Below are 27,898 nucleotides of genomic sequence, written 5' to 3' on the forward strand. Positions count from 1 at the left end.
TTCGTTAGCGGGCCACGCAGTACTTTACATTAGGTCACACCCGAGTCGGCAGACTGCGGGCTGGTGAAGGGTGAGGTGACAAGGTACATCGAGAAGAGCTGGTGCAGACGGACACCCGCAGGAGGCACCGCCGTCCGCCAGGCGGGAGGGCAAGGCCACAGAGCGCTCGGGCGTCCCTCGCGGCCACACGGCTCCAGACGTGGCCCCGACATTCAGGCGTCCGAGTCCGCAGACCGGTGTCTCCTCCTGCGCCGAGGGTCCAGGGGCCGGGCCTCCTCCTGGACACCACGGGGGCACAGGCCCGCGCGGCCACACAGGGGCGTGGGGATTCCAGACTGACTGACTCTCCGTGGAATGATGAAAATTAAAATTACGTGATGACGAAGTTCCTGATTTATTCCAGACAAAATAGTAGACGTGTCACTAATGGTCGCCTGCCAGCAGGAAGGGCTGGACGGCACTAGCCCTTCACCTCGGCGGCCTCCTTCTCGGCCTTCTTCTCGGCCTTCTCCTTGGCCTTCTCCTTCTCCTCCACCTTCTCCTCCTTGCCCAGCGTGGCCACGATTTCGGCCACCTGGCTGGTGGAGATGTGGATGTCCGCCTTGTCCACCAGCTCGATCACCTGCACGCACAGCGAGGACAGGACTCAGAACCGCTTCCTCAACCAGCAGGCCAACGGCCACCAGTACTCAAACCCCACGCTGTCCACAGGGGCCCCGGGGTCCTCAGAGAACCAGCCTCCCACCCCCAGAGGCCCTCAGGCTCCAGAGCCCTAGGGAGGGACACGGCGCCCAGGGCACGGTGAGTCCCGGGGCCCAGGCTGTGGGGCAACGCCATGGGGCTGGGACTGCCCTGACAGGCTCCGGGCGGAGTGCGGGGTGTGGACGTCAAGCTGCTGTGCATCCCGAGGGCTGCAGGGACGTGCCCTCCCAGCCGCAGCCGGCAAGGCGAGGGCTCCGAATGTGCACCTGCTGGTCCCTCGATTCCCCAGGAAACCACGCCAGCCCCGTGCCGGGCATGGCTGGGCTGGGAGCCGGGAGAGCCTGTGACAGCGCACGTGCAGAGGGCACTGCGGGCCTCCTCAGAGGCAGGGCTGCTCCGGCCTCGGGCTGCCCAAACTCCTCACGCCAGGGACCTGAGGGGTCCTTAGGGTCCCTCAGGGTCACCTCCAGGCCTCAGAAGTCCCCCCACAGGCCCCTCGGATTGCCCGCACCCCTCCCCCCCCGGGGTCTGCCCACCAGCCACCACACCAGCAGCCCTGGCGGCCTCGGACCCACCTTGACCAGGTCGTTGATGTTGACCTTGCCGTCTTTGTTGTCGTCCAGGGCGGAGACCAGGCTGATGAGCTTGTGTTCTGGAATGTGCTTGATCTGCTTCATGGCGTTGATGAGCTCGGTGACGCTGATGACAGTGTCCCTGGGAGGGGTGAAGGGAAGAGCCCGCCGGTGACAGCCTGCACCCGGCTCCAGGCCCCGGCCAGCCCGCCCATACACTGGGGAGCACTGTCTTTGGACCAGCGAGGCAGGTGGGCCCACTCAGCCCAGCAGTGTGGCGAGGGCAGCCTGTGCACGGCCTGAGGGGACGCAGGAGGGACGCTGCCCTCATCCGAGGACAGGACAGCACAGAGCCGGCACGAGGGGCAGCCACCGCCTGGGGCAGCCACACGGGGACACCACGTGGTCAGTGCCGAGGGCGGGGCCGAGGGGGGCTGAGGCTGGAGGGCGGTGAGTGGGAAAAGGGGAGCTGAGCCGCCTGCAGCGAGGGGCCGCGGCGGGCAGGCAGGCAGCGGACAGTGGCGCCTAGGGGCCGGGGTGGAGAGCTGACGGGAGCCTCCTGGAGAAGAGGCAGATGGGGCAGGGTTTCTGGCGGAAACCACTGGGTCACGGCGGGGCCGCTGGGCACCACGGCGGTGGCCGCACGGGTCAGCAGCCCCAGCCCTCTGTCCGGCCACACTCACCCCGCGGGCAGGCCCGGGGCGGCGGGGCCCAGCTTGCCAGCCTGCTGGTCCGCCTCCAGCTGGGTGAGCAGGCCGTCGATCTGCCCGATCATCTGCTGCACGCGCTTGGTCAGCCTCTTGCTGGCCTTGGATTCCTCCACCTCCATCTGCTTGCCCGTCTTGGAAAGCTCCTTCTTAATCTCCTGCAAGTCCTGAGAGAGCAGCGCGCTGGAGACTGCCCTGGGAAGCCCCTCACACACAGCTCCCCCTGGGATCCACTCCCCCTGGCACCCGCCTGCGCCCCGCACACACTGCTCTGGGCTCCGCAGACTCGCACCCCTCGTCTAGAAAGGAGATGCAGTCTGCCTGGCCCTCACCCTCCGTGTGGAGTGACAGATGATCAGAGTGGTCAGCATGGCCTTCCGCCCACACCAGCTGGGGGGGGGGGGGGTGAGCGTAGGAGGGACCTGCTTTCTAACGAGCCCCGCCCGGAGGCTGCCATCTTTCCTGGCAGAGCCGCGGGACACCAGGGACGGCCGCTCCCAGGAGGCAGCGGCTTGGGCTGCACAGGGTGCCTGAAGAGGACTTGGTCAGACCCCTTCCTCTCCAAGGGCCTGGAGGAATAGCGTGACCTTTGGCTTATCAGATACTCAATGGAGGTACTTTTGGAAACTGGTAGAAACCATAGTCTTAGGAGCAAACCCCACAAGCCCCAGCCCTGCACCCTCAGTCCCCGGCCCACACCCTCAGCCCCTGGCCTGTACCCTCAGCCCCCAGCCCGCACCCTCAGCCCCCGGCCCGCACCTCGCTGTAGTCCTGCACCCTCAGCCCCTGGCCTGCACCCTCAGCTCCCCGCCCTGCACCCTCAGCTCCCCGCCCTGCACCCTCAGCTCCCTGGCCCGCACCCTCAGCCCTTGGCCCGCACCTCGCTGTAGTCCTGCACATCCTCCTTGAGCATCTCCAGCTCCTCCTTCTCCTTCGTCAGGGAAGTCTTCTGCTCCTTCAGCTTGGAGCAGGCGTCGCTGAGGATGTCGATCTCCTCCTTGGTTATCTCCTCCTCCTGGGAAGGAAGCACAGCCAAGGCTGATGAAGGGCTCACTGAGGGCAGAATCTCAGCGGGCACAGGCTGCCCGCACCCTGTGCGGGCGTGGCACTGTCACCTTCACACCCGTCAGGACGGGGGCCGTGTCCTTCAGGGCCTCTGATGGCAGGGTCACCTCCACCACTTCAGCCTGCGGCTCAGCCACGGGCTTCCCGGGGGCAGCTTCCACCGCTTCAGGCGCCACTTCCTTCTGAAACACAGGCCGGCCACTCAGTGCCATCCCCCTCACGGCCTCCCTAGGCGCCCACACCACACTGATGTGCCCCCGGCCGGAGGGCACGCTCAACAGCCAGCCCGAACGGTGGACTCAGAGTGCCCAGCAGGATGACCTCTCCAAACGGCCACTCAGTGGCCCAGCCTCTCCCGCCCTCCGGCCCGTCCTGACACGCATGGAGCCTACCCGGGCCAGGAGCACAGCCTTGGCGGCTGAGCTGGCCCCGGGGGCTGCCGAGCACGCCTGCCCGGCTGTGCCCACCACTCCAGAAGGAAAGGGGAGGACCCTGCACAGCAGGCCCCGTCCCCCCGGGCCCAGGCCCGTCCCCGAGGCAGGAGTGGAGCGGGAGCTCGCGGCACCCGGCACTCACCGCGGCCTCCTCCGAGCGCCTCTGCCGCTCCTCCCGGTGCTCCTGCCGGATGGCGGCCTCCTCCTGCAGCGTGGCCTCCAGCTTCGCCTTGTTGTCCACCTGCTCCCCCTCCACCTCCGCCGCCTTCACCTGTGCTTCCTTGGCCTTCAGAGAGGGCGCCCCTGGGTGAGCCGCAGGCTGCCACCCTAGAGGCCACACCCGACCCTGACTGTCCTCCCCCAGGCTTGGAGGACGCAGACACAATGCAGGGCCCGAGGTCCCCCAGGTCTCCCACCCCTGACCGCTCAGAGGACAGACCGAGAGGGGGTGAGGGGGAGGGTGCGAGAGCCCCATGGCGGGGACGGTGTCGTGTGGTCCCGCCCTCAGAAGCCGGGCCTGGAGGCAGGGCAGGAGGCCTCGGCAGTACGCACCACGATCTCGGGCAGGGTCTGCAGCGTGGACTTGAGCTGGTCGGCAGGCGACAGGGTGTCGGGGAGGTACATGGCTCGGGACAGGATGAGCAGCGACGTGGGGATCTCCTGCTGCAGGTGCAGCTCCAGCCACTGCAAAGGAGGTCAGACCTGGCCTCATCGGCTGCCTTGCCCGCCCCACACCGGAGACCTGGCAGGCGGGGCCTGCCCGCGCCGCCTGCTCTCTCTGGTTGGGGGAGGAGGGGGAGGGCGGGACCAACAGCCACAACAGGACGTGGGCGGATGGAGCCGATTCACTGCCTCCGTTCCTGACCCGATGCCCATGGGTCACTGCACCAGACGCCAGAGGACCCCGAGTTAGCGCTCAGGCCCCAAACTGACGGCAGATTCGCTGCCAGCCAGGCCCCGCTTCTAACGGCACAGAGCCCTGCGGTGTCTGTGAATCCCCCAGCCTGGGCGGCTCCCCACCTACTGCGGGCCAGGCACCACTTCAGGCTATTTCAGTGACAGAAAGGCAACGTTCAAGCTGACAGGAGACCTGACAATACCTGTCAGGAGCTGGCACGGGACAAACGTGAGAAGGAACTCAGAGATCGGGAGCAATGCTAAGGAGAGCAAGGAGCCGAGAGGGAGGGGCGAGCACACGTGGACGCGCCCGTGGGCTCCGTGGAGGCGGGAGCCGCGGCGCTCCGGCCCTCGGCGGCACAGGGCAGGGCCGCACGCACGCACAGAAGATGCGGCCGCCAGTGACAAGCGGGGCCAAGCCCATAGCGACAGGGGACCGGGGTGCCGCGCATCTGCCTCCTGACCCCATGGGAGGGGCCGCAGCACGGCGGTCAGGAGGAGGGCCACGGGCACACGGCAGGCTTTGCACCTTCCGAAGCGGCAGGCGAATCGCCGAGAGCCACCGCCTTTCCGAGGGCCGATCCACCGGGCGGGCAGAGCTGCCCGAGCCCCTGGAGGAGCAGGGCACCAGAACGTGGCTCTGGAGACACGCCGCGTCTCAGAAGCTGTCTCGGCGCTCACCCACCCCGATGATGCCCGAGACCACCGGCCTCCGCACGGACACACTGCGCCACAGCCTGAGTCCCTCGCGTGGGAGCCCACGGCCACGAGGACACCCCCGCGGCCCGGCTGCTGCCCGCGAGCCGCAGGACTGCAAGTCTCCCCGCGCTCCCGAGGAGCAGACCGACTGCAGGAAGAAGGCCCACGACCTCGGCCGGGCCGGCCGCGCGCAGGCACGCACGCACCTGCTTCAGCTGGTTCCGCAGGCGGTCCTCCGTCACGCCCAGGGCCCGCATGCCTCGCGCCCGGCACGCCGCCTGCAGCTCTTTGACGTTGAGGCTGTCCACACCCTCCTCTGAGATGAGCTGGAAAAGAGACGGTGCTCAGTGCGCTGTCCTCTGAAGAGGCAGCAGGGACTCAGGAGCAGAGGCTTTGTACGTCACACACCTACCAGGCCCCACCAGGTGGCAGGGACAGGAACGAACTGAGGAGGACTGGGCGAGTGCACCCGGCAGCACCCCCCACGATCGGAGACTGGAGGGAGGGCGCCTCCACCCAGGCCCGCAGGGGGTCCCAGCACCTGCCCCACGGCCCGCCCACCCTCCCCGAGCCGAGCCCTGTTTGCTGGACGGGAGAGAAAGGACAGAGCAGAGCGACTCAGCCACCGCTCCCGGCCTGAGGGAGAAGGGGGACGAGCAGGAGGCCCGAGACAAGGACCATGGATTGCAGCACAAAGATACCTGCAAGGAGGGAGGGGGGGAGAAGGGAGAGAGGGGAGAGGAGAGGGGGGAAGAGGAGAGGGGGAGGAAGGAGGGAGAGAGACAAAGCACCACAGGCGCTCCCGTCTGTCCCCACACCCCCACCTCATCGGCCCAGCCAACCTCACAGCGTCCTGAGGGGGACAGTGCTGCCCCCACCCCAGCTTCTTAAACTTTCATCCTGAGATGAAACAAAGTGCAGAACAAGATCACAGCCCGGTGACAGACAGGCCCTCCCGCCGCCTCACGCCCAGCCGCCCGAACCCGGGTCATCTCCCGGCCACCCGATGAGCGCGCACACAGGGCCACGTAACTTGCGGGGACCCCATGAGGACCATTCACCAGGCTGCGGTGTATCCACGGCTTACTGCCTTTTCGTGCCAAGGAGCACAGCCCAGCTCGCAGCCAGCGCTCAGGAAGAACTGCGTGTCTGCTCTCGCCCCACCCTCCTCAGGATTCCGCCCCCACTGTGGCTTCTCGCTGGTGTTTCTGGGTGCCCTCCTGTGTGGACCCTGAGTAAGACGCTTACTAAAAAGGGCTCCTGGAGGCTAGCTGGGCTCAAGTTCTCAAAAGCAGTGAGCACGGCTGGTGTTGCCCGGTGTCTGAGCGCCGACTTATGAACCAGATAAACCAGGTCACGGTTCGATTCCTGGTCAGGGCTCATGACTGGGTGTGGGCTTGATCCTTAGTGGGGGGCGTGCAGGAAGCAGTCGATCCATGATTCTCTCAACATGGATGTTTTTCCCTCTTTTTCCCTCTCCCTTCCTCCCTGAAATCATTTAAAAAAATATATTCAGCCCTGACCGGTTTGGCTCAGTGGATAGTGTGTCAGCCTGCGGACTGAAGGGTCCCGGGTTTGATTCCGGTCAGAGGCATGTATCTTGGTTGCGGGCATATCCGCAGGAGAGGGTGTGCAGGAGGCAGCTGATCCATGTTTCTCTCTCATCAATGTTTCTATCCCACTCCTTTCCTCTCTGTAAAAAAATCAATAAAATGTTTAAAAAATATATATTCAGCGGGGACCGGTTTGGCTCAATGGATAGAGCGTCGGCTTGGGGACTGAAGGGTCCCAGGTTCGATTCCGGTCAAGGGCATGTACCTTGGTTGCGGGCAGATCCCCAGTAGGGGGTATGCAGGAGGCAGCTGATCGATGGCTCTCATTGATGTTTCTAACTCTCTATCTCTCTCCCTTCCTCTCTGTACAAAATCAATAAAATATATTAAAAAAAAAAAAAATATATATATATATATATATATATATATTCAAACAAAACAAAATCCCAGAGCCTCGCAGCAATTCCTGCCCAGGGCCTCTCGCCAGCGCACAGGAGGAAGCCTGCACCGCCTGCCCTGCGCCCGGCGTGTCCTCACTGCTGAGCCAGCCCCGCCCGTGGCCCCGCTGGGCACCACACACCTGCGTGGCCGTCAGCCTGCGAGTGTCCTCACCACAGTCCTCGAGCCCCGGCCCTCTCCCCTCGCTCACACGGAGAGCCACACGCCACAGGCCATCATCCGTGCTGCGACCATCAACGTCATTAGGAGACATGCGAGGAGGAGGAGAGCCTGCTGGGCTGATCTGGTGTTTCCTTCCTGGTGTCCCAGGCTCCCCCATCACTTCCCGTGCAGGAAGCCTCCATCGCTCTGCGAGCATGTGCCTGCTGTCGACACACCTCAGCTCTCCTCTTCTGAGAAAGGCCGGCTTCCTCCTCGCCCTGCAGGGAGAGTGCTGGACAGTGCGGGCCAGCATCGATCCTTTGTCCTGCGGTCAGAGGCTGTCCTCATTGTTTTCGTCCTTGTATGCTCGCCAGTTTGACTGACGGTCCGGCAGGGTGTGGGCTTCTTTGGGTTTATCTGTCCGAGGTTCCCTCGGCTGCTCACATTCGTAGAACTGAAGGACGAAGGACGTGCCAACCATGACTTCTTTGAGCACTTTTCTAGCTCTGTCCGGCCCTTCTCTTTCCGGAACCCCACGACAGTATGTTGGAAGTTCTGCAGTGCCCACAGGTCCCCGAGGCTCTGACCGCTTTTCTCTGTCCTCATCGTTCAGGTGTTAAAGTCTACTATTTCCTTGTTCACGGAGCCTGTCTCTTGTCCTGTCCATCCAGGGGAGGGCCCACCACCAAGGTATCCAGGAGGAGCGGCTTCCGATTGGAACCGGGCGTGCGGAGTGTCACGTTATGAGACTCCAGATCCCGTTTCTCTCCTCCCTCAGCTGCCCCTGACGGGCTCTGGGAGAGTTAGGGGCGGTGTTCTAACCAATTATAGATTTTGTAATTGATGATCTGGCATCTGTCGATGGCCCAAGCTATTTGCAGGTCCCTGGCAGCCCAGCTTTCGTGGGCGCACAGAATCATCTTCCAGACCCTCTAACCACAAACCCCGACTCCGCTTCACTTCCTGCCCAACCGCCGTCTCCAGCTGCCCCCCCGCCCCCCCCCAGTGACAACAGCCAACCCCTCTCCGCCCACCTACCCTGCTGCTGCTGCCGCTTCCCGCTCGGGGGCACCAAGGTCGCACAGAGGCCCGAAGGGCGCTGTGGCCGTTTCCAGGGAACCTGGAGCAGCAGGCTCCTTCCCCTGCCCCGACCTCTCTGTGCATCCGCCAGCCTCTAAGGGGCACCCAGGTGCATTCTGGGACAGCTATGGTGCTGCTTTGATGCTGCAGGTTTCCCATGGGCAGTGTCTCCCAGGCGAGCCTATCCTGTTCCTGGCGGAGAGCAGGCTCTGGACCTGCCAGTGATTCTGGCCACCGGAGGCTGGGACCTGAGGGACAAGACGCACTGTGGTTCCTGGGGTCCCAGGCTCTTCTCCCCACACCGCCGCCTTCCAGGTCTGCTTCCTGCTCCTGTCCAGGGGGAGTGTCCACTCCCCTTCCCGGCAGTGGCGTCGTTGGAACTGAGGCCTTCACGGTGAAATGACTTGTCCAAGGTCACAGGGCAGGGGAGTGACGCCTGCCTGGAGCTGCCTCCCGGCGGCCGCCCCCGGCAGAGTGAGCCTGAGCACGCCCCGGAGCAGCACAGAGGGCCATGCCGAGCTCCTCTGGCCCCACACTCAGGATGACGGGAGGGCAGCTGCCTGAGAACCGGAGAACCAGGGACCACAGCACATGGGCACGTGTGGGGATGAGCGCCGACAACCGGGCTGAGGGGGCAGTGAGAGTCCGTGGGCTGGGGCGGACCGGGCTGCCATCTGTGAGCCGACTCGGAGCAGGCGGAGTCCAGGCCAAAGACCACTGCTAAGAGGCAGCCATCTTGCCAGGCTAGGCAGAAGCAGCAGCAGTCCGGGGCTCAGTCCAGAGAAGAAAGCACAGGAACCCCTGGCGTCGGGCCTCACACTAAGCGGGCGCCGGGAAGGACTGGCAGAGCCTTGCGCGGCAGACGGGCACCAGGCTGTGCTGAGAGCTCCAGGCAGAGGGCACCGGAAGCAGGGCCAGTCCTGGGATGATGACCTGTGGAGCGTCTGGAGGAGGACCACACCACCCAGAACCTCTCCCTCAGACGCGGTCTCTACCTGAAAAGCTAACGACGACAAACAAGCTGAGCCAAGAGAGCAAACAAACAAGCAAACCAAACCCTCTGCTTCATCTGTTACGGAATTATAAGACGTGAACTAGGACGAGCGTGCTCAGGAAGACAGACAGCAAGAGGGACAGTTTTATGTGGGAAATGAAATCTTAGAAAGGCCTGGCACTGAAATGAGGAACTCAGAATGGGTCTGAGAGTAATTAAACCCATGCCCTGGCCGGGCGGCTCAGGGGGTAGAGCGTCATCCTGACACACCAAGGTGCAGGTCTGATCCCCAGTCAGGGTGCATACAAAGTCAACCACTGAAGGCATAAGTAAGAGACAACAACAGGTAGATTCTATCCCCCCACCTCAAATCAATAAAGGAAAAGAGTTAAAAGAGTGATTAATTAAACCCAGAAGTACGAAAGGACGTAAAGTACAGAGAAGAGTGAGAGGGACAGGCCATGGTAAAGAGGGAAGGGGAGAAGTGGGTGTCTGGAAGGGGAGGGGAGTGGAGGGGAGGGGAAGGGAGGGAATGGGAGGGGAGGAGAGGGGCGAAGAGGCGAGGGGAGAACTTATGAGGTGGGGGGAGCACTCCGACCTGCAAACAGGATAAACAGGCATGCACAGTATCATCCTAAACGGCTAAAATCAAACATGAAGCAAGTGGTGGCGGCTGTCAGCTGGCCCCTTCCGAGAACAGCCGCCGCCCAGCCCGAACGGCACCTGGAAACCAAAAGGCAGTCAGCGCCCGCGCGGAGGGACTGAGAGGGTCACCGGGCGCTGGCTCAGGCGGAGATGTGGGCACGGAAACGGGCAGGAGGGAGTGGGCTGTAGCTCCAGGGAACTGCCCAGTGACAAGCACGTCACCAGAGGGGGTGGGTGACAGACAACACTTGGTTCCTCAAAACAAGGCGAGAGGAGACCAGTGTCACACACAGACTGCGGACTGAGCAGGCGTTAGAGGCCAGACGACAAGCGTGTGGCAGATGGAGGGCTGGGAGCTGGAAGGGAAAGCTGGGAAACGGGGAGCAGGGACAGATTCCTCAGGCAAGGAGAGCTATGCAGAAGAGGGCTGTGCCATGAATTCTCCTCCAAGCACCTCGGGTGCTCAGCAGGCAAATGGGCAGGAGCACTGGTCGTGGGCCAGGACTTGTTTTGACTTCCTGCCTGTTACTCAGAGGCCCAATTCCCAGCCACTACTTTTAAGGAAATTACCAGAGATCTTGGGCAAAAGTCCACATTAAAAGAAATCTGCCTGGTCAGTTGGCTCAGAGGTTGAACACTGACCTCTGAACCAGGAGGTCATGGTTCAATTCCCAGGCAGGGCACATACCCAGGTTGTGGGCTCAATCCCCAGTGTGGGGTGTGCAGAAGGCAGCCAATCGCTGTTTCTAGTGTCTCTATCCCTCCCCCTTCCTCTCTCTAAAGTCAGTAAGAGCATATTAATTAAAAAGAAGAAGTGTATTGGGTGCTGTTTAGGGCAGCAGCAGGCTGGCTACAGTAAGGAACAAGTCAGAACACACTCCTCCGAGGGAGCACCACCAGGCATCAGAATACACCTTCCCAAGGACACGGGGCGACATGGGAAGGTCCCGATGCCACGCCGGGCGGGAGCATGTGGACGGCAGGCCCAGCACCGTCTATCCCCGCAGGCAGCACGCACGCCTCACCCGGCGGGCACAGCGCGGAGGCGGCTGACGGACCCCCGTGACCACCTCCTCCGGGAGGAGGCCCGCCCGGGAGGTGCCCTCACCTTGTCGTCCGCCTTGATGGAGCGCAGCCGCATGGTGAGCTGGAAGCGCAGGAAGTTGTTGGTGCCCATGGACTGCAGCTCCAGCAGCTTGCACAGCGCCACCAGCTGCGGCCGCGTGAGGTTATCCAGGGTCAGCTCGTCCTCGAATAGTTTGGAAAAGCGGATGATTTCCTCGTTGCTGGGCCTCTCTCCGGTCTCTCGGATCTGCAGGAGCAATGCTGAGTGTCACCCGTGATGGGGCTTGTTCCCTGAGCATGCACACGCTCACGCATGCACCCGTGCGCGCGCGCACGCACACACACACACACACACACACACACACACCCTCCCAGGCCCAGGGGCCAATCGCCCCAAGCGAGGAAATGAGGACAGGGGCTGGGGAGGGGGTCGCCTGGACTATCAGGCACCAGCGGGGAGCAGTCTCTAAGGCTCAGCCCCAGGGGCAGCCCAGCCGGAGGGGAGGCTGGCGACTGGAAGAGGCCCGCCCGACCTCCCCCTGCTGGGGAGGAGGCCCTGCCGCTCTCCCCACACCTCAGCCATGGCTCAGTCCATCCTCTTCCCTGCCCCCCCCCCCCCCCCCCCGGCTTATCACCCTGCAGGGTCTTAGGTTCCTCATTTGCCAAACTCTCCCTCTCCTGGGGCTGCTGCAAAGTTGGAGGCACAGGCAAGTAACTGAACACAGCAGGTTCAAGTTCTCGGACAGAGGTTCCACCTGGGGTGGAGGGGACCTCCACAGACCCGGGCAGCAGCCGCCCCCCCCCCCCCCCCCCGCCTGCCCATGGGAGCACCCCTGCTGCTGCAGCAGAAAAGGGAGCACGGCAATGAGGACCACTCCCCGGGGAGGCAGGCGGCCCGAGGCTCTAACCAGCACTAAGGACAGGGCTGAGGCCACGGGGGCTCCGGAGCATCAGGGCACCTTCTGGAAGAACAAGGAGAAGTCTTTGGTGGCGCTGCCCGTGGCCGCCTTGTTCTTCAGGGCCATCTCCTCGATGGTGTCCTGCAGGAACTTGGCCAGCTCCAGCTTGACCCGCAGCTCCTTCTTCAGGCGCTCCTCCTGCGGGCAGAGACAGAGCTGTCCTCTGCCCAGACCCTCCCCGCGCTGCTGGGCACCTCCGCCAGCTCCGTCTCACCCTGCGCCCAGAGCGGGCTGCAGAGCGCATATGGTAGCATGTGTCCCCACAGCCTCCCTGACCCAACAGGCCGGGCCCGCAGCTGGGCTGGCCCGAATCCCCCAGGTGGTCTCACACCGGCCTGAAGACACGGGTACAGAGAAGGTGTGCTGCAAACACCTCCGAGAGAGCAGCCCGCCCGCCCCGGTGATCCCCCATCCACCCCCTACCCCCCTCCCCGCCCCCGGTGATCCCCCATCCACCCCCTACCCCCCTCCCCACCCCCGGTGATCCCCCATCCACCCCCCTACCCCCCTCCCCGCCCCGGTGATCCCCCATCCACCCCCTACCCCCCACCCCGCCCCCAGTGATCCCCCATCCACCCCCTACCCCCCCACCCCACCCCCGGTGATCCCCATCCACCCCCTACCCCCTCCCCGCCCCCGGTGATCCCCCATCCACCCCCTACCCCCCACCCCGCCCCCGGTGATCCCCATCCACCCCCTACCCCCCCCCCCGCCCCCGGTGATCCCCCATCCACCCCCTACCCCCCACCCCGCCCCCGGTGATCCCCCATCCACCCCCTTCCCCCCCCCCCGCCCCGGTGATCCCCCATCCACCCCCTAACCCCCACCCCGCCCCCGGTGATCCCCCATCCACCCCCTACCCCCCTCCCCGCCCCCGGTGATCCCCCATCCACCCCCTACCCCCCACCCCGCCCCCAGTGATCCCCATCCACCCCCTACCCCCCACCCCACCCCCGGTGATCCCCATCCACCCCCTACCCCCCTCCCCGCCCCTGGTGATCCCCATCCACCCCCTACCCCCCAGTGACCCCTCCCTCCCCGTGGCACCAGGAAGGGTCACTCGCGGAGCACGGCGGAGCTCACCTTGATGGACTGGGTCTCGAACGTGGACGGCAGCATGTTGGGGAAGAGCTTCACCACGACCGGCAGCAGGAACTCCATGAACGGCACCACGATGAACACCAGGAAGGGCACCAGGCGGAAGAGGTCGGCGCAGATCCGGAGGAACTGCCGAGAGCGGGTGGTCAGAGGTCACGGTGCGCGTCCGCACGCCGGGAGCTCAGGCCACAGGCGACCCACAGAAACACGGGGCCCCTGGGGGCCTCGGAGAGCTGGGGGGAGCTGACCCACCTGCGGAGCAGCCCGGCACAGGGGCCTCTGGGGGCCTCGGAGAGCTGGCGGGAGCTGACCCACCTGCGGAGCAGCCTGGCACAGGGGCCTCTGCCCCCCCCCCAACCCCCCCGAGGCCCTGTCCCGGGACCCGGGCCTGCTCTGAGGGAAACTGAGGAAAACAAGTGCTGCCCACGGCTGGCCTGGCCGCTGCCGTGCACTGCTCTGGCTTTTCCAGAAAGGGTTCCGTTTAGGACTCACCGGCACGGCCGTCATCGGCGGAAACCCAAGCACTCCCCAATATAGACACACGGCCGCCGCCCCCGCCGCCAAAGACGTGGCCTGGAGGTCGTCAGAACCCCAGGCGAGCGCGGCTTCGCTCCCACTGCTGCAGCCGGGCCAGGCTGCCCTCCACGCCCTCGGCCCAAGCCCATGGACCCTCTGAGGCCTCTGGGGAGACGTCGGCCCTGCTGGGCTTGGGGCTGTCCCCGCTGAGAACCCGTTCGCTTGCTGGGCGGGGCCAGGGGGAGCCAAGAGGACACAGGAGGCCCGGCCCACGCCCACCTCCCCCCCAGGTCACCAGCCACGGTTCTTCCAAACATCTCCACCGATGCTCCCAGAGAAGCGGCCTCCTCGCTCACGCCCTCTCCCCGCTCACCCGCTTTGCTTCCTTTCCTGACCTTCATTTTCTGTTTGTTATCAAAACAGACGCGCGGACCCTACGTTTTCACTTGTTTACAATGCATCCTTGTTCTTATTTTGTGCTCAAGTGGCCCAGATTTGGTCCTGGGAAGGCCTGTCCAGCGGGTGCCTGTGCTTTGTTTTGTTGTTAATTCTCACCCACGGATACTTTTCTGGTGACTTTCAGAGAGTGGGAAGGAGGGAGACAGAGAGAAACATGGATGTGAGAGAGACACGCTAATTGGTTGCCTCCCACAGCTGAGGCATGTGCCTTGACCAGAATCAAACCTGCAACCCTTCAGTCCTCAGGCCAATGCTCCAACCGCTGAGCCCGGCTAGGGTCAACTGTGTGTTTCATGACAGCGCACACCGCCTTCAGGGCAGCAGCAGGGCCCTGCGACTGTCTCACAGACAGGACAGGACAGAGGGCCTGGGCCACACGGCCGTCTGCTGTGATCCCTCAGAAGGCAGCGTGCATGGCCACCGTGTCCATGAACACCCAGCAGGAGATTCCAATCCCCCGGCCTTCAATCACCCGCTGCAGCCTCCTCACCAGCACCCCTGGGCCCCAGCCGGCGAGCACACCGTGCTGTCAACGGGCCCGAGCGCAGCACAAAGCGGAGCCAGTGCTCACACGCAGCCCGCTGTGACCAAGGCCATCTTCTCACGGAGGAGCCTGGCGTCAGCCGTGAGGGGAGGACATCCTGTGCTCCTCGCGCCGAGGCCCCGAGGGCTGGAGGCTGCCCTGTGCCCTGGGGCTCAGCACAAACGAAAGACAACGGGGTCCGGGAGCACAGATCCCCAACAAGCCGTGCAAACAGCCTCGGAGGAGGCGCACAGCCCAGGACAATGGACAGCAACGCGACGAGAGGCAGGTCACAGCCCGCGAGAGGCGGCTCAGACAGGCCGTGGGCGGAGCAGCAGCCAGAGGACAGACTCAGGCACCGGACACGCCGGCGGGCGGGCGGGGCGGGCGGGGCGTGGGCATTACCTGCCTGCGCTCGCGGCGGGTCAGCGTGTGCCCGTTGAGGATGCGCCAGAGCATGCGCGCGGCGATCTTGGTGTCGATCCAGAGCAGACGGAAGCCGTGGTAGTAGTGCTTCAGCTCGTCCAGCACCCGCTGCCCCAGGGACTTCTTCACCACCACCTCCGCGGGGGGGCTGTACACCGGCCCGCCCTCCTCCAGCTTCTTGTTCTTGTCCTTGAGGGACTTGAGCGACTTCTCCACCACCGAGTCGTCACGCAGCCTGGGCGAGGAGTGCCAGCCGCGTGAGGGCAGGAGCCAGGGCGGGGCCACCAGCAGGCCCGCGGAGGCCGGGGCCCAGGCTGGGGCCGCCGCACACGCGTGCTGGGGCCTCCGGGTCCAGCAGCCCAGGGGGTCGCCTCCGAAGGAGAGCTGCACGGAGTGGACGGGAGCACAGCCACCCAGCGGGACACGCCTGGAAGGAAGAGAGGAAACAGCCATGTCTGACCCCCCTCCCCCACGCACCGTCTTCCCAGCGCACAAAGCACACCCCACCCCTTCCCTTCCTGATGCTGGACGCCACCCGCCCTTCCCTCCAGAGCAGGGTGGGTGGAGGAGCTGCCCCCGAGCCACAGGGGCTGGGCCTCACGTGGGCAGGCTGGACCCAAACACTGTCAGCAAAAGCCGGGCCAGGAACAGACACCCCCAGCTCTGGGTGGTCTCCAAGGCCCGTTCCCACAAGCTGTGAGAATCTGGGGGGGGAGGGGGGGAGCAGGCAGGCCCTCTCCCCAGCAGGTCGCCTCCTACAAAGACCTGCCATTCCTGAACAATCCCGAGGAGCAGTGAGGACGAGGACGAGGACAGACAGTAAACGATGGCCCAGACCATCCCCAGTCCCAGAGGTGTCTGTGCAAACGGCAAACACCCAGCGAAGCCTTCGCCACGCCCACTGCCTCCACCCGGCCCCTCACAGCTCCCCTCGCCCAGCAACGAGCAGGGCTGCTCCCTCAGGCTGCCTGGCTCACAGCCCTGTCCCCCTGGCCCACGACACGCAAACCCACGCGCATGCTCCGTTCCCCTGCACCGGGCTTGTGAGCCCCTGGGAGACCACAGGGGCTTCTGAATCCGAGCACCCAAGCCTCTCCATCCACACGCAGGCCCCAGGGCGCCGGCTGTGGCCACCAACGCAGGCCAGGCGATCCCGGGCCTGCTCCCTGGAGGAAAGCTGGGAATGCCTAGTTCAGAACAAACTCGCAGCTCATAGTGGGCAGGGGCAGCTGGCACAGGGCACCACCACCCCCCTCCCCCCGCCACCTTTCTGTCCCTCATACCCTCCCTGTCCTGACTCTCAAGGCCCCGGGGACCGGCTGCCATGAGCACAGGAGGGCTGCTCGGGCTCGGCCGTCCCCTGACCACTGCAGCAGTGAGACCGTCATGCCTGTCTGGTGGCCCAGCCTTCCCTCACCATGTGGGGGACAGTGTCCACACACAGATCAACCTTCCTCCTGGCCTCATCAAGCTTAAGTATCCACTTCCCACCCCTCCCTTTGCCAGAAGCCAATGGCTTCCAGGAGGTGTGACATCAGCAGTCTCCAATAGACTGGGGCAGATGTGGGAAGTTAGCCTGAGCTGAGAAGCACGTGGCCTCTGACTTTAAGCATGATAGAGAGGTTGCTACGAACACTGTAGCCAGAAGGGTGAGCTGTTTTCAAAAGCTAACGGTGTCATTTGTTATTTAAAACTTCTCAACCAAACCCATCTGGGCGCTGCCACTGTTCTGGGGGGGCTGCCACCGTTCTGGGGCGCTGCCACCGTTCTGGGGGGGCTGCCACCGTTCTGGGGCGCTGCCACCGTTCTGGGGGGCTGCCACCGTTCTGGGGCGCTGCCACCGTTCTGGGGGGCTGCCACCGTTCTGGGGCGCGGGGGCTGCCACCGTTCTGGGGGGCTGCCACCGTTCTGGGGCGCTGCCACCGTTCTGGGGGGCTGCCACCGTTCTGGGGCGCTGCCACCGTTCTGGGGCGCTGCCACCGTTCTGGGGCGCTGCCACCGTTCTGGGGCGCTGCCACCGTTCTGGGGCGCTGCCACCGTTCTGGGGCGCTGCCACCGTTCTGGGGGGCTGCCACCGTTCTGGGGCGCTGCCACCGTTCTGGGGCGCTGCCACCGTTCTGGGGCGCTGCCACCGTTCTGGGGGGCTGCCACCGTTCTGGGGCGCTGCCACCGTTCTGGGGCGCTGCCACCGTTCTGGGGGGCTGCCACCGTTCTGGGGCGCTGCCACCGTTCTGGGGCGCTGCCACCGTTCTGGGGCGCTGCCACCGTTCTGGGGGCTGCCACCGTTCTGGGGGGGCTGCCACCGTTCTGGGGCGCGGGGGCTGCCACCGTTCTGGGGCGCTGCCACCGTTCTGGGGCGCTGCCATCGTTCTGGGGCGCGGGGGCTGCCACCGTTCTGGGGCGCGGGGGCTGCCACCGTTCTGGGGCGCGGGGGCTGCCACCGTTCTGGGGCGCGGGGGCTGCCACCGTTGCGGGGGCAGCTGGAACAGATGGCATTGTCAAGGCCGACCCTGCTCTGCCCAAACCCCCCAGAGCGCCCTGGCGCCGACATAGCCAAGCGTGTGAACAGTCACACCACGCGAGGCGTAAGGATACAAACAGCCTCCCATTGCCCAGGTGCTCCCCCAGAATGAGGTTTCAAAGCCGCTGCTTGAGTCTCGTCCTCACAGCTGGGTGCCCCGCCCCGTGACCTCTGGGAAAGCCCAAAAGCAGCGGTGCAACGTCCACGACGAGGTCTCAGACCAGAAACTCCACCTGCCCACCCACCCGGTCTGGGCCATTTCAACCAAAGACTGAGATTGCAAAGCACTAACAGATGGTTATTTACCCCCTCGGACTTCTTATAGTGTGCGATCAAAGTGAGAAGTAAAATTTTGAATGCTAAAAAGGCCATGAGATTTTGCCTCTCTTCTATAATTCCTAATTTGAACCTACTATTTAACTTTCTAAAAATTGTGAACTTAAAAAAATATCAACAAAGCACAGCCTTTATATTTTAACTAGAGGCTCGGGGCCTGTGCACCGGAGGGGTCCCTTAGCCTGGCCTGCACCCTCTCGCCATCCAGGACCCGTTGGGGGGATGTCAGACTGACAGTTCTGGCCCAATCCCGAGGGACCCCACTAGTGCACGAATCCCTGCACCAGGCCGCCAGTATGCATGTGAGATCTTTGGTTAGTCTCTTCCCGCCCTCTCCACTTCCCTCTGAGACTCATCAGTCTGTTCCATGTTTCCATGCCTGTGCATTGAGCGTCTGCCCCCTGGTGGTGAGTATCATAGCTAACTGTTGAATGGTGCTTAGGTGCTATGAACCATGAGTGTGAATATATTTGATCTTATAAGTTCTCGACAAAGTCAACACCCGTTACTAATAAAAACTTTAAAATGAGGGAGATCCAAGATGGCTGCGCCCAGGTGAACACCTAGCCGCAGCCGCACACAACAATTTCAATAAAATACAACTAAAACATAAAACGGACATTGCCCAGAACTACAGGAAGGTTGACTGACTGGAAATTCTACAGTGAGAAGCAAGGAGAAAACCAGAAGGAGGCGCGGAGGAGCTGGAAAAGCCAAGGTACGGAGACGCGCTGCGCGGAGAGGACGGAGCCGGAGAGGAGGGAGGCCGAGTGCCTGGCGGGCGTTCCCTAGCGGAAAGGAGAGAAAACTCCGACTGTGCTGGGCCCCCGGCTGCTCTGATCCCCAGTTTTAAGCCAGACCCCTGGGACTCAGGCTCAGCCATAGGGAGCCGGCTGTAAGGCGGAACCCCGGGGAGAGGCGAAAGGAGGTCCCGGAGGCGCGCACACGGCGCACAGAGAAGGGACGGTCGGCTGTGCTGTGGGATTGCCCTGACGGGAAGGAGACTGGGGCTCCAGTCTGCTCTGAACGCCACCTCCAACTCCACTTCCACCTGAACTGAACCCCAATACCGGGCTCATTGTGGGAGAGCATAGACTGTTTGGCAGCAGGCGAAAATCGAGGGCACCTTTCTCTCAGAGGCGCCGGCAGCGAGCACTGACGGACCCGCATAGGGTGGGGCTGACGGAAGCCAAAGCTGCAGGCTCCACCCTGAAACCCCGTCCCATCTGTAACTGCGAAATGCGACAACAAAATAGATCACAAACGAAAGAAATGGAGGACAAAAAGCGTCTGGATACTGAGTTCAAATCTACACTTATAAGGTTTTTCAAGAATTTCCTAGAAAAGATGGATAAGCCTATGAGGATATGAAAAGAGATCAACTAGAATTAATAAGGAGTCATCGAGAAATGATAAGGGATCAACAAGAAATAAAGAATACATTGTCTGAAATAAAAAATATTTTACAGAGTCCTAAAAACAGAAGGGAAGATCACAAGAATCAAGTCAAAGATTTGGAACATAAAGAGCCAGAAGACACTCCTCCACAGAAGCTAGAAGGCAAGAGAATCCAGAAAATTGAAGATAATGTAAGAAACCTCTGGGACAACTTCAAGCGAACCAACATCAGAATTTTTGGGGTCCCAGAAGATGAGAGAGAGCAAAATATCAAAAACATACTGAAAGAAATAGTGACAGAAAACTTCCCCCACCTGGTGAAAGAATTAGACTTACAAGTCCAGGAAGCGCACAGAACTCCAAACAAAAGGAATCCAAAGAGGACCACACCGAGACACATCATTATTAAAATTCCAAGAGCAAAAGACAAAGAGAGAATATTAAAAGAAGCAAGAGCAAAGAAGGTAGTAATCTATAAAGGAGCAGCTATACGATTGTCAGCTGATTTCTCAACAGAAACCATGCAGGCCAGAAGGGAATGGCAAGAAATATTCAAGGTGATGAATAGCAAGAACCTACAGCCAAAAATAATCTACCCAGCAAAGCTATCACTCAGAATCGAAGGCCAGATAAAGAGCTTCACTAATAAAAAAAAGCTAAAGGAGTTCATCACCGCCAAACCAGAATTATATGAATTGCTGAAGGGGGTTCTTTTAGAAGAGAAAGTAAACAAAGATAAAAATTATGAACAACAAATACGTAACTATCAACAAGTGAATCTAAAAACCAAGGAAATTAAAAAAATCTGATGAGCAATATTAACTATTGAATATAATAGAATCAGAGGTATGGAAGGGGAGTGAACTGACGATTCTTGGGGAAAAGGGGAGAGGGGGGCGTGGGAAGAGACTGAACATAAACTGTGCACCTATGGATGAGGACAATGGGGAGAGGGGAAAGGGCAGAGGGTGGGGTGGGAACCTGGTGGAGGCGGGGGGAAATGAGGAACTTTTGTAATAATATGAACAATAAAGATTGATTTAAAAAACACACACACACACACACACACAAAAAAAAAAAACTTTAAAATGAGAGGAACGAGCTACGGTCACACACAGCAGCGCACACCAGACTCTGTGCTGAGTGAGGATGCGGCATGGCCACAGCTGTCCTGGCCACAGGTCTGGCTCCCGAGGTGGGGACTCAACCTCACAGCCAAGGCGTGCGGAGGACGAGGCCAGCACTAGCCAGAGGCCACAGCAGCAGCTGCAGATGCTCAGTGGGGCTGAGTAACCCGCCAGCCCAGGAATCAGATGTCCCGAGTAAAGACCACCACTCAGGTCACACCTGGAATTGTCTTAAAGGCAACTGTGTAACTTTCTACAGCAAGTGTTTCTAAAGAAAGTGGGTGTGGCCAATATAAAGAAACAGACATACCTTCCCCTGAAAGAGAGAAAAGGGCTTAATAAAACTACTTCCTCCAGGAACACCACATTTGAATTTAAAAGCTGCCCTGCGCCTGTTGCTCAGTGATTGAGTTCTATTCCCAGTCAGGGCATATACTATTGTAGTACATGGGCTGCGGTCTCGATCCCAGTGGGGGAGTGCGGAAGGCAGCTGATCAGTGATTCTCTCATCACTGATGTTTCTCTCCCCCCCCCTCCCTTCCTCTCCGGAATCGATAATAAAGTTAACATTTCTCTCCCCGGCTGGAACATTATCTCATACACCAAAAGGTTGTTGATTCGATGCCTGGTCAGAGGGCATACAAGAGGCAACCTATTGATGTCTCTCTCCCCCAGCTCCTCTCCTCTAAAAACCAATAAAAACATATCCTCAGGTGAGGACTTAAAAAGCGGTAGTGTTCCTCAATGATTTTATGGATATTTTTCTTTTTTTTTTATTAAATATATTTTTACTGATTTCAGAGAGGAAGGGAGGCAGAGATAGAAACATCAATGAGGAGAGAGAATCATTGACTGGCTGCCTCCCGCACGCCCCCTAACTGGGGACTGAGCCCACAAGCCCAGACATGTGGCCCTTGACCGGAATCGAACCTGGGACCCTTTGGTCAGCAGGCCAAAGCTCTATCCACTGAGAAAAGCCAGCTTTTATGGCTTTTTATGCCTTTTTTAAAAATGGGCAGATTTTATGGATTTAATGGCATTTCACTTACAATTCCAAGAAGACCATTTTAGAACTGAAGTCACGTCGCTGGGGGACAGTCCAGAGAGGAGGTGGGAAAGGCCTGGCCCGAGACAAGGGCTGGCTGGAGAACCAGCAGGAGCAGCAGCACCACAGGGACAGGCCCTGGTCTGCAAGCTCTGGGTCCGATCAGCGGCTCTGGGGCTGCTCCTGCAGGTGAGCCCAACCGCACAGCCGCCCCTACCTGTCTTGGCCGTGAGGACTCTAAACCAGCGACCACTCACCCAGCACCGACTGCCAGCTGTCTTCCCTGGGGCCACTTCCTCGAGCACCAGGACCAGACCCCCTGGCCGCCAGGCCCCTTGTTTCCTACCCACAGGCCCAGACCCTCGGAATGCCCCCCGTGCCCTTCAGAATGAACGCCACAAAGACAGAGGTCAAGATGTCCGATGCCCACACACCAAAGGCTCCACGTCCTAACAACAGGGCCCCGCAGTCCTGTGACCACAGACACGGGACAGAGATCAGGGGCCGGAGGCACTCTGGCCGCGGGGAGGCCGCGGGGCTGCTGCGGGGCGGGACTTCTACACAGACTGTCGTGTCCCCTCGAAGGCTGTGCTTCTGCGGTTCTGCCACACAGGCGCGCGCACGTGTGTGGGCAGCTGCTCGTGTGAGTGCTTTATAAAGTCTGAAATGGGAATATGCTTGAGCACAATTTTGCTTTAACAACAACCAAGTTTAGGTTGTTTGGGGCATGCAGGAGGCAGCTCATCATTGATGTCTCTCTCTCCTCTCCCTTCCTCTCTGAAATCAGTACAATTATATCAAACCATAGACATGCATTTTTTTTTTTTTTTTAAAGAAGCAGGAACATAAAGACCAGAAGAGTAGGAGACACTGCTCCCAGATGGAGAGGTCACATCATTCGAGCGGCACCCGAGGCAGACAGGCTTACTTACAGGCGGCTTATCAGCCCCATGGTGTTGGCACAACTGAGGCACGTGCGGTCCCCGGGACTTCCTGCAGCAAAACAAAGGAAACAGTCAGTGTCAGACCAGGCGCTGCATGAGACCCCTCGGCCGTCTGAGGGAGCGCCTCTCTTTTTAAGGGAAGCTGCTGGCAGCCTGCTTGCATGCTGAAGAGGTCAGGGTGCTGCCAGGTGAAGGGTTTGCCTGGGAGGACACGGTGTCTTGGGGTGGCTCTAGACGGGAAGGAGAGTCTGAGTCAACCCCTGGCTCCTTGCCCAAGTGGGGACTCAGGCTGTGCCAGCCAAAGGCCCGGGGACTCCAGCTTCTGGTCCCAGGGGGACAGCTCCCTGCTGGCTCCAGCTGGGTTCTGGGGGGCAGAGCCAGAATGAACATGACCCCCAACGCACAGGCAGCCCCACAGTGCAAGCAAGGCCACACCCAAGGGACCCAACGCTTCCCCTGCCAACCGGAGGGGGCGAGGGCTGAGGGTCACTGGAAAAACCAATGCCCAGAGGAAGCCATTTCCTGTTACACACTGATGAGCACATGCCGCGATCTTAGGGTCTGGTTGCATCTTGACCCTTTCTCTAACTCACGAGTCCCCTCAGCATAAATGCAGGGTCACCCACAGGACCAGCCTTCAGGCCTCCTGTGGGCAGGCCCTGTGCCAGGACCAGCCTGAGGGGACAGGACAGTCCTGAGCCTGCTGGGTGCAGGCGGGAGCCTGGGTGGCTGGCAGCAAGGCCGGCAGGGCGGGAGTGCCTGGAACGGGCTGGGGCTGCTGAGAGCCAGCGCTGGGGCCAGCAGAGAGAGAAGGCGACGGGCTGGGGCAGGGGCTGACCGCTCTAGGCCCCGAGGCACAGCCGGGCGAGGTGGACCCTCTGAGGCCGTGGACTCCAGCTGTCACCGTGTAACTCGACAGGAGATGGTGTCAACACCAACAAGTCTCACTTTCCTGTGCAGAAAGCTCGTCCCATCAAACATTAAATTTAGATCTTGCTGTGGATGTCAGTCTAGTTGTAAGTTGGCTGGACTCACAAGCTCCATCACCGTGATTCACAAAGGAACCTTTTCTATGCCACATGGGACATTTCTGTTACAGTTACACAGTACGGCAAACGCCTTTCCAGCTGGGGAGCCCCCAGTTGTCTCCCAAAAAGAAGTCTGCCCCTCACCCCTGGCCTGTCCCCCTGCCTGCCCAGGCCAGCCCCCCACCTCAAGTTGGCTCAGAAATGGCTCCCCACCTGCACATGCCCCCAGCAGCCAACAAGCTGCCATGGCTCGAGGCGGCATGAATTCAGCCCCTCTCCCCAGACTCTGCCCGCCCCGCCCCGCCCCGCCCCTGCAGCAGGGAGGTGGCCCACGGACACTCTTTCTGAAGTCCTTTTGTGCTACTTTTCCCACAACCAACTCCCCACACCAGCTGTGTGTCCTACCCCTCAATTCTGACACTACCCGGGGTTAGTACAGACCCCAACTCACAGGAAACCGCCCACCTTCATACATGTCAGTTGGAAGTAGGGTCCCCAGGCTGCCCACATTCTACCAACTACAAATTCAGGGGTTCCCATGAACTCCTCACACTTTTTCTTTTTTTCTTTATTGGTTTCAGAGAGGAAGGGAGAGGGAGAGATAGAAACATCAATTCTGAGAGATAATCACTGAATGGCCTCCTGCACACACCCTAGAGGAGATCGAGCTGCAACCAGGGCATGTGCCCTTGACCGGAATCGAACCCAGGACCCTCAGTCCGCAGGCCGACACTCTATCCACTGAGCCACACCAGCTAGGCCTGAACTTCTCACTCTTGACAATTTGCTAGAATGACACCGAACTCAGGAAAGTGCTCTCCTTGTTACTGCTGTTTCTCGTAAAGGACACAGTGGACGCCCAGATCAGGGGGCACAAAGCTCCCGGCCCAGCAGCCCTGAACGCAGAAGCCCCCCTGTCCCAGACTTGTACCCTCACTGCCATTGGCCACTGAGCTCAATCTCCAGGCCCACTTCTCCCTGGAGGCTGGGGTGGGGCAGGAAGGGCCGGCCGCTAATCACAGGTGCTTCATTAGCATAAATTCAGGTTAGAGGGAAAGGGGCTCCTTTATATCACCGGAGCACCCTGAGCACTCGGGAAATTCCTCCACCGCGTGGCGCAGGGGCTGAGGTCATGGACTGATTCCCGGTCAGGGCTCATGCCGGGGTGGCTGGCTTCATCCCGTGTGGGGCGAGCAGGAGGCAGCCAATCGGTGACTGATGACTGTCTCTCATCATTGAGGTTTCTATTTCTTTCCCCCTCTCCCTTCCTCTCTGAAATCAATAAAACATATGGGGGGGGGGGGATGAGAAACATCAATGATGAGAATCATCAATTGGCTGTCTCCTGCACGACCCATGCTGGATACTGCACCCTCAACCCAGACGTGTGTCCTTGGTGAGAATCGAAGCCGGGGACCTTTCAGTCCACAGGCCAGTGCTCTATCCACTGAGCCACACCAGCCAGGGCCTATGTATATATTCTAAAATATGAACAAGAAATCCCCAGGGCTTTTGGAGCTCTGGCAAGAACTGGGGAGGGCACAGAGACCAAGTGCGTTTCTTCCCATCCCACCTCTCTCCTCACTGGGCCCGATTCTCTCCGCCAGCTGCTGCTCCCCCTGCTCCAGGCAGCTCCTCTCCACCCCACCTCCAGCTCCCCGTGGCACTCCGCACCCGAACACCTGCGGGTGCACTGGACCAGGGCCCATGGGCACTGCCATTCAACAGCTCTGAGACCTCCAGCTCCCCGCCTGCTCCCGAGCCCTCCGTTTCAGCAATGGCCCGGGCTGGAGCCTCCCCTTTGGGCGCCTGCCCCTGCTCTCACACGCAGGCCCTGGGGAAGCTGGCCTGCCCACCTGCAGGCAGCCCAGGCCCACTCCAAGCATGAACTGCACACAGCACTTCCTCCAGCGAGCATGGTGTGCGAATGGGGGCGGGGCAGGAGCAAAAGGGCGGGGGGGGGGGGGGGGGGGGGGGGCTGCAGAATAGAGGAACTGACAGGCACCACCTTAGCCCTGCCGTACCTCTCACTGACAGCATGCACCCCGATGAGACGGGATGAGGGACTTCCCTCCCCCAAGCCCACACCCACTCCACCCATGTGAGAATGGGATACACCCCACAGAGCAGCATCCTGCAGAGAATCCGCCCAGTCCTCCCACCGCCACGAGGGAATGCGCCGTGGTCCTGGGATGCAGAGAGCACGTCAGAAAAAGCGTGTGCGGGGCAGGAGTGTGTGACAGGGGAAAAAAAAAAAAGGTATCAAATAAAAGAAATGTAAGCCAGCCTGGCCCACAGCTAACAAAGTTTCAACACTGGTTTAGCAACTGTAGCCAAGTACACCAAGTCAGATGTCAGATGTCAGGAGCGGGGCATGCCCTCCAGAAAATGGGCCACAGCAGCCAGGGGGGGTCCGAGGGGGAGCCAGGGGGAGCCCCCCCTCTGCTCGCCCCCCTCGGGTAGCAAACCCGCTGCCTACCGCCCGGTGTCTGCGTAACCGGGAACAAAACCACAGGGAACACTCGTGTTCCCGACATGACAGCGCAGGCACACAGCGCGGCCAACGCCAGCCCGTCCGCCGGCCAGGACGGTGGCGGCCAGGGCACCGTCAGCGCCCTGCACGGGGAGCCCTTCCGGGCCGCCGCTCCAAAGGTCTGCGCAGCCAGCCAGCAGCGCGATTAAAAAATCACCAAGCCGCGTCCCTTGGAGGCTCCTGGTCAGCGGCCAAGCGCCCAGAGCAACATCCTTCACCGAGTCTCCGTCTTACAGGGCGAGTGCGCGCTCCGCTCAGCCTGCCAGTAGGGACAGACCGGGGCGGGGGGTCCATGTACAAGGGGGGCGCCAGGGTGGACCCTCAGAGCCCAGCGCTGGGGGTGATTTCCAGGGCACAGCTGGGAGCGCGGGCGGCACCCCGCACCGGCCCCCGACACCCCGCACGCCCCAGGTCCCAGGTCCCGCCCGCCGTGCCCGCCCCCCCGCCGCCTCGCCTCATCTCGGGAGCCCGGGAAGCGGCCCAAGGACACGGCCGTGCTCGTGATGGGCGCCGCGTTCCACGGAGCTTAGCCGCGAGCAGCGGGCGCGCCCAGGGAGACGTCAGCGCGCTCGCCGCTTCCCCGGCCGCGCTCCTCGCCGCGGCGGCGGGCGGCTAAGGTCACGGCGGCGTGAGTCACAGGCCGCCGCCGCCGCCGCCGCCGCCGGCCTCCCGGGCGCCCGGCCCCCGCCCCGGACCCCGGCCCGCACCCGGGCGTGGCGCAGGGCAGGGCGGCCGGGCCCAGCGGCGTGGCCACACCCGCCGCGTCCCGGCGCCCGGGCCGCCGCCAGGAGCCCCCTCGCCCGGCTCGGCGCCTCGGCCCCCGGCCCGCGCAGTCGGCGGAGCACTCACCCCCGCGGGCGGCGGCGTGGGGCGCCGGGAAGCGGGCGGGCCCCCGGCTGCGGCAGCTCCTCAGTAAGATGGACGCCATGTGCCCGGCGGCTCCCGCCTCCTGCGGCGGCCTCCTCCTCCTCCTCGCCGGCCTGGCGGCGGCTCGGCCCGCCCGCGCGGACGGTTGAGGCGGCGGTTGGCTGCCGGCGGCGGGCGCTCAGCTCAAGGACCCGGCACCGGCGGCGGCCATGTCCCGGCACAGACGTCCGGCGGCGCGGGGCGGGGCGACCGGGCGCCGCTCCCATTGGGCCTCTCGGGCGCCCGCCGCCGGCCAGGTGAGGGCGGTCCCGGCGTGCCCCGCGCCGGACTACGGGTCCCGACGTGCCCCGCGGCCCTGCCTGCGCGGTGCATTCTGGCCCTCGGTACGCCGCCGCGCACGCGCAGAGGGAGCTAAGGCGCTTGCGTCGGGGGTTGAAGGAGGCTTTTTCCGCGTCCGGTGGCGGCGGGCCTCGAGGGCGCCGTGGACCCGGCGCTGCGCGCGGACGGCCCCGCCGGGCCTGGGGAGTCCGGCCCCGCCGCTCTGTGGTTGGCCTCGGCGCCGTGGGGCTGCGGTCTCGGAGCGGCGGCCAGCGCCTAGCCAGCGCCTGGTCCGCCGCCCGGCCTCGTGTCCCGCCCGGCCTGCCCATCCCCCGCCCGGGACGGGGCCTCGGGAATTCCCGCCTGCGCCGGCCCCACCCGCGGGCCGCCCCGCCGAGCCCCAGCGAAGCCTGGCGGCGTGACCTTGGAGTCCCGCGCTCCCTTCCCTTCGAGGAGCTCACGCTCGCGGGGGTCGGCGAGGTCACGCCGGGAGAGCGGCCGGCGGGCGTGGAGCCGGTCTCCCCTGCAGGCTCGTCCGTCCCTGCATCCCAGCCTGGCCGCACCTGGCTGTCTCCTGGGCCTCGCCTCACTGCTCCTCTCTCCCGCCCCATCCGCCTGGGCACGTGTTCTCTGAATGCACGGGGTGGACGCCTGGCCCCAGCAGGCTCCCTAGTCCTGAGCTCCCCCAGCTCCTGCTGGCACCATCCGGAAGGAGCGGTAGCCCTGCCATCGTTCTGAGTCAGAACTGCCAGGTGCTGGGCCAGGATTGGCCTGCTGTCCTCATCCC

At 62.3% G+C, this 27,898-nt stretch overlaps 1 protein-coding gene across 4 annotated transcripts; it reads right to left on the reverse strand.

Moving 5' to 3' along the window:
• On the reverse strand, positions 1-27,455 carry LETM1 (leucine zipper and EF-hand containing transmembrane protein 1). Of its 4 annotated transcripts, XM_036417154.2 has the most exons (14): positions 26,776-27,000; positions 22,354-22,414; positions 14,974-15,421; positions 13,056-13,199; positions 11,973-12,110; positions 11,057-11,260; positions 5,283-5,402; positions 4,033-4,164; positions 3,623-3,766; positions 3,097-3,228; positions 2,862-2,996; positions 1,958-2,148; positions 1,278-1,416; positions 1-622 (listed from the first exon to the last, which is right to left on the reverse strand). In XM_036417154.2, exons 1-14 carry the CDS (start codon positions 26,852-26,854, stop codon positions 461-463), a joined length of 2,229 nt encoding a protein of 742 aa, XP_036273047.1. In that variant the 5' UTR covers positions 26,855-27,000; the 3' UTR covers positions 1-460. The 4 variants fall into 4 exon arrangements, with proteins under 4 accessions (XP_036273047.1, XP_045429967.1, XP_045429966.1 ...); XM_045574011.1 differs by lacking the exon at positions 22,354-22,414 and having other exon boundaries at positions 11,973-11,975; positions 26,776-27,455; XM_045574010.1 differs by lacking the exon at positions 22,354-22,414 and having other exon boundaries at positions 3,097-3,225; positions 26,776-27,455.
• Between the last annotated feature and the right edge of the window lie 443 nt (positions 27,456-27,898).

Source organism: Pipistrellus kuhlii, unplaced genomic scaffold (genome assembly GCF_014108245.1).
Source record: "Pipistrellus kuhlii isolate mPipKuh1 unplaced genomic scaffold, mPipKuh1.p scaffold_m20_p_58, whole genome shotgun sequence".
Taxonomy (NCBI): Eukaryota; Metazoa; Chordata; class Mammalia; order Chiroptera; family Vespertilionidae; genus Pipistrellus; species Pipistrellus kuhlii.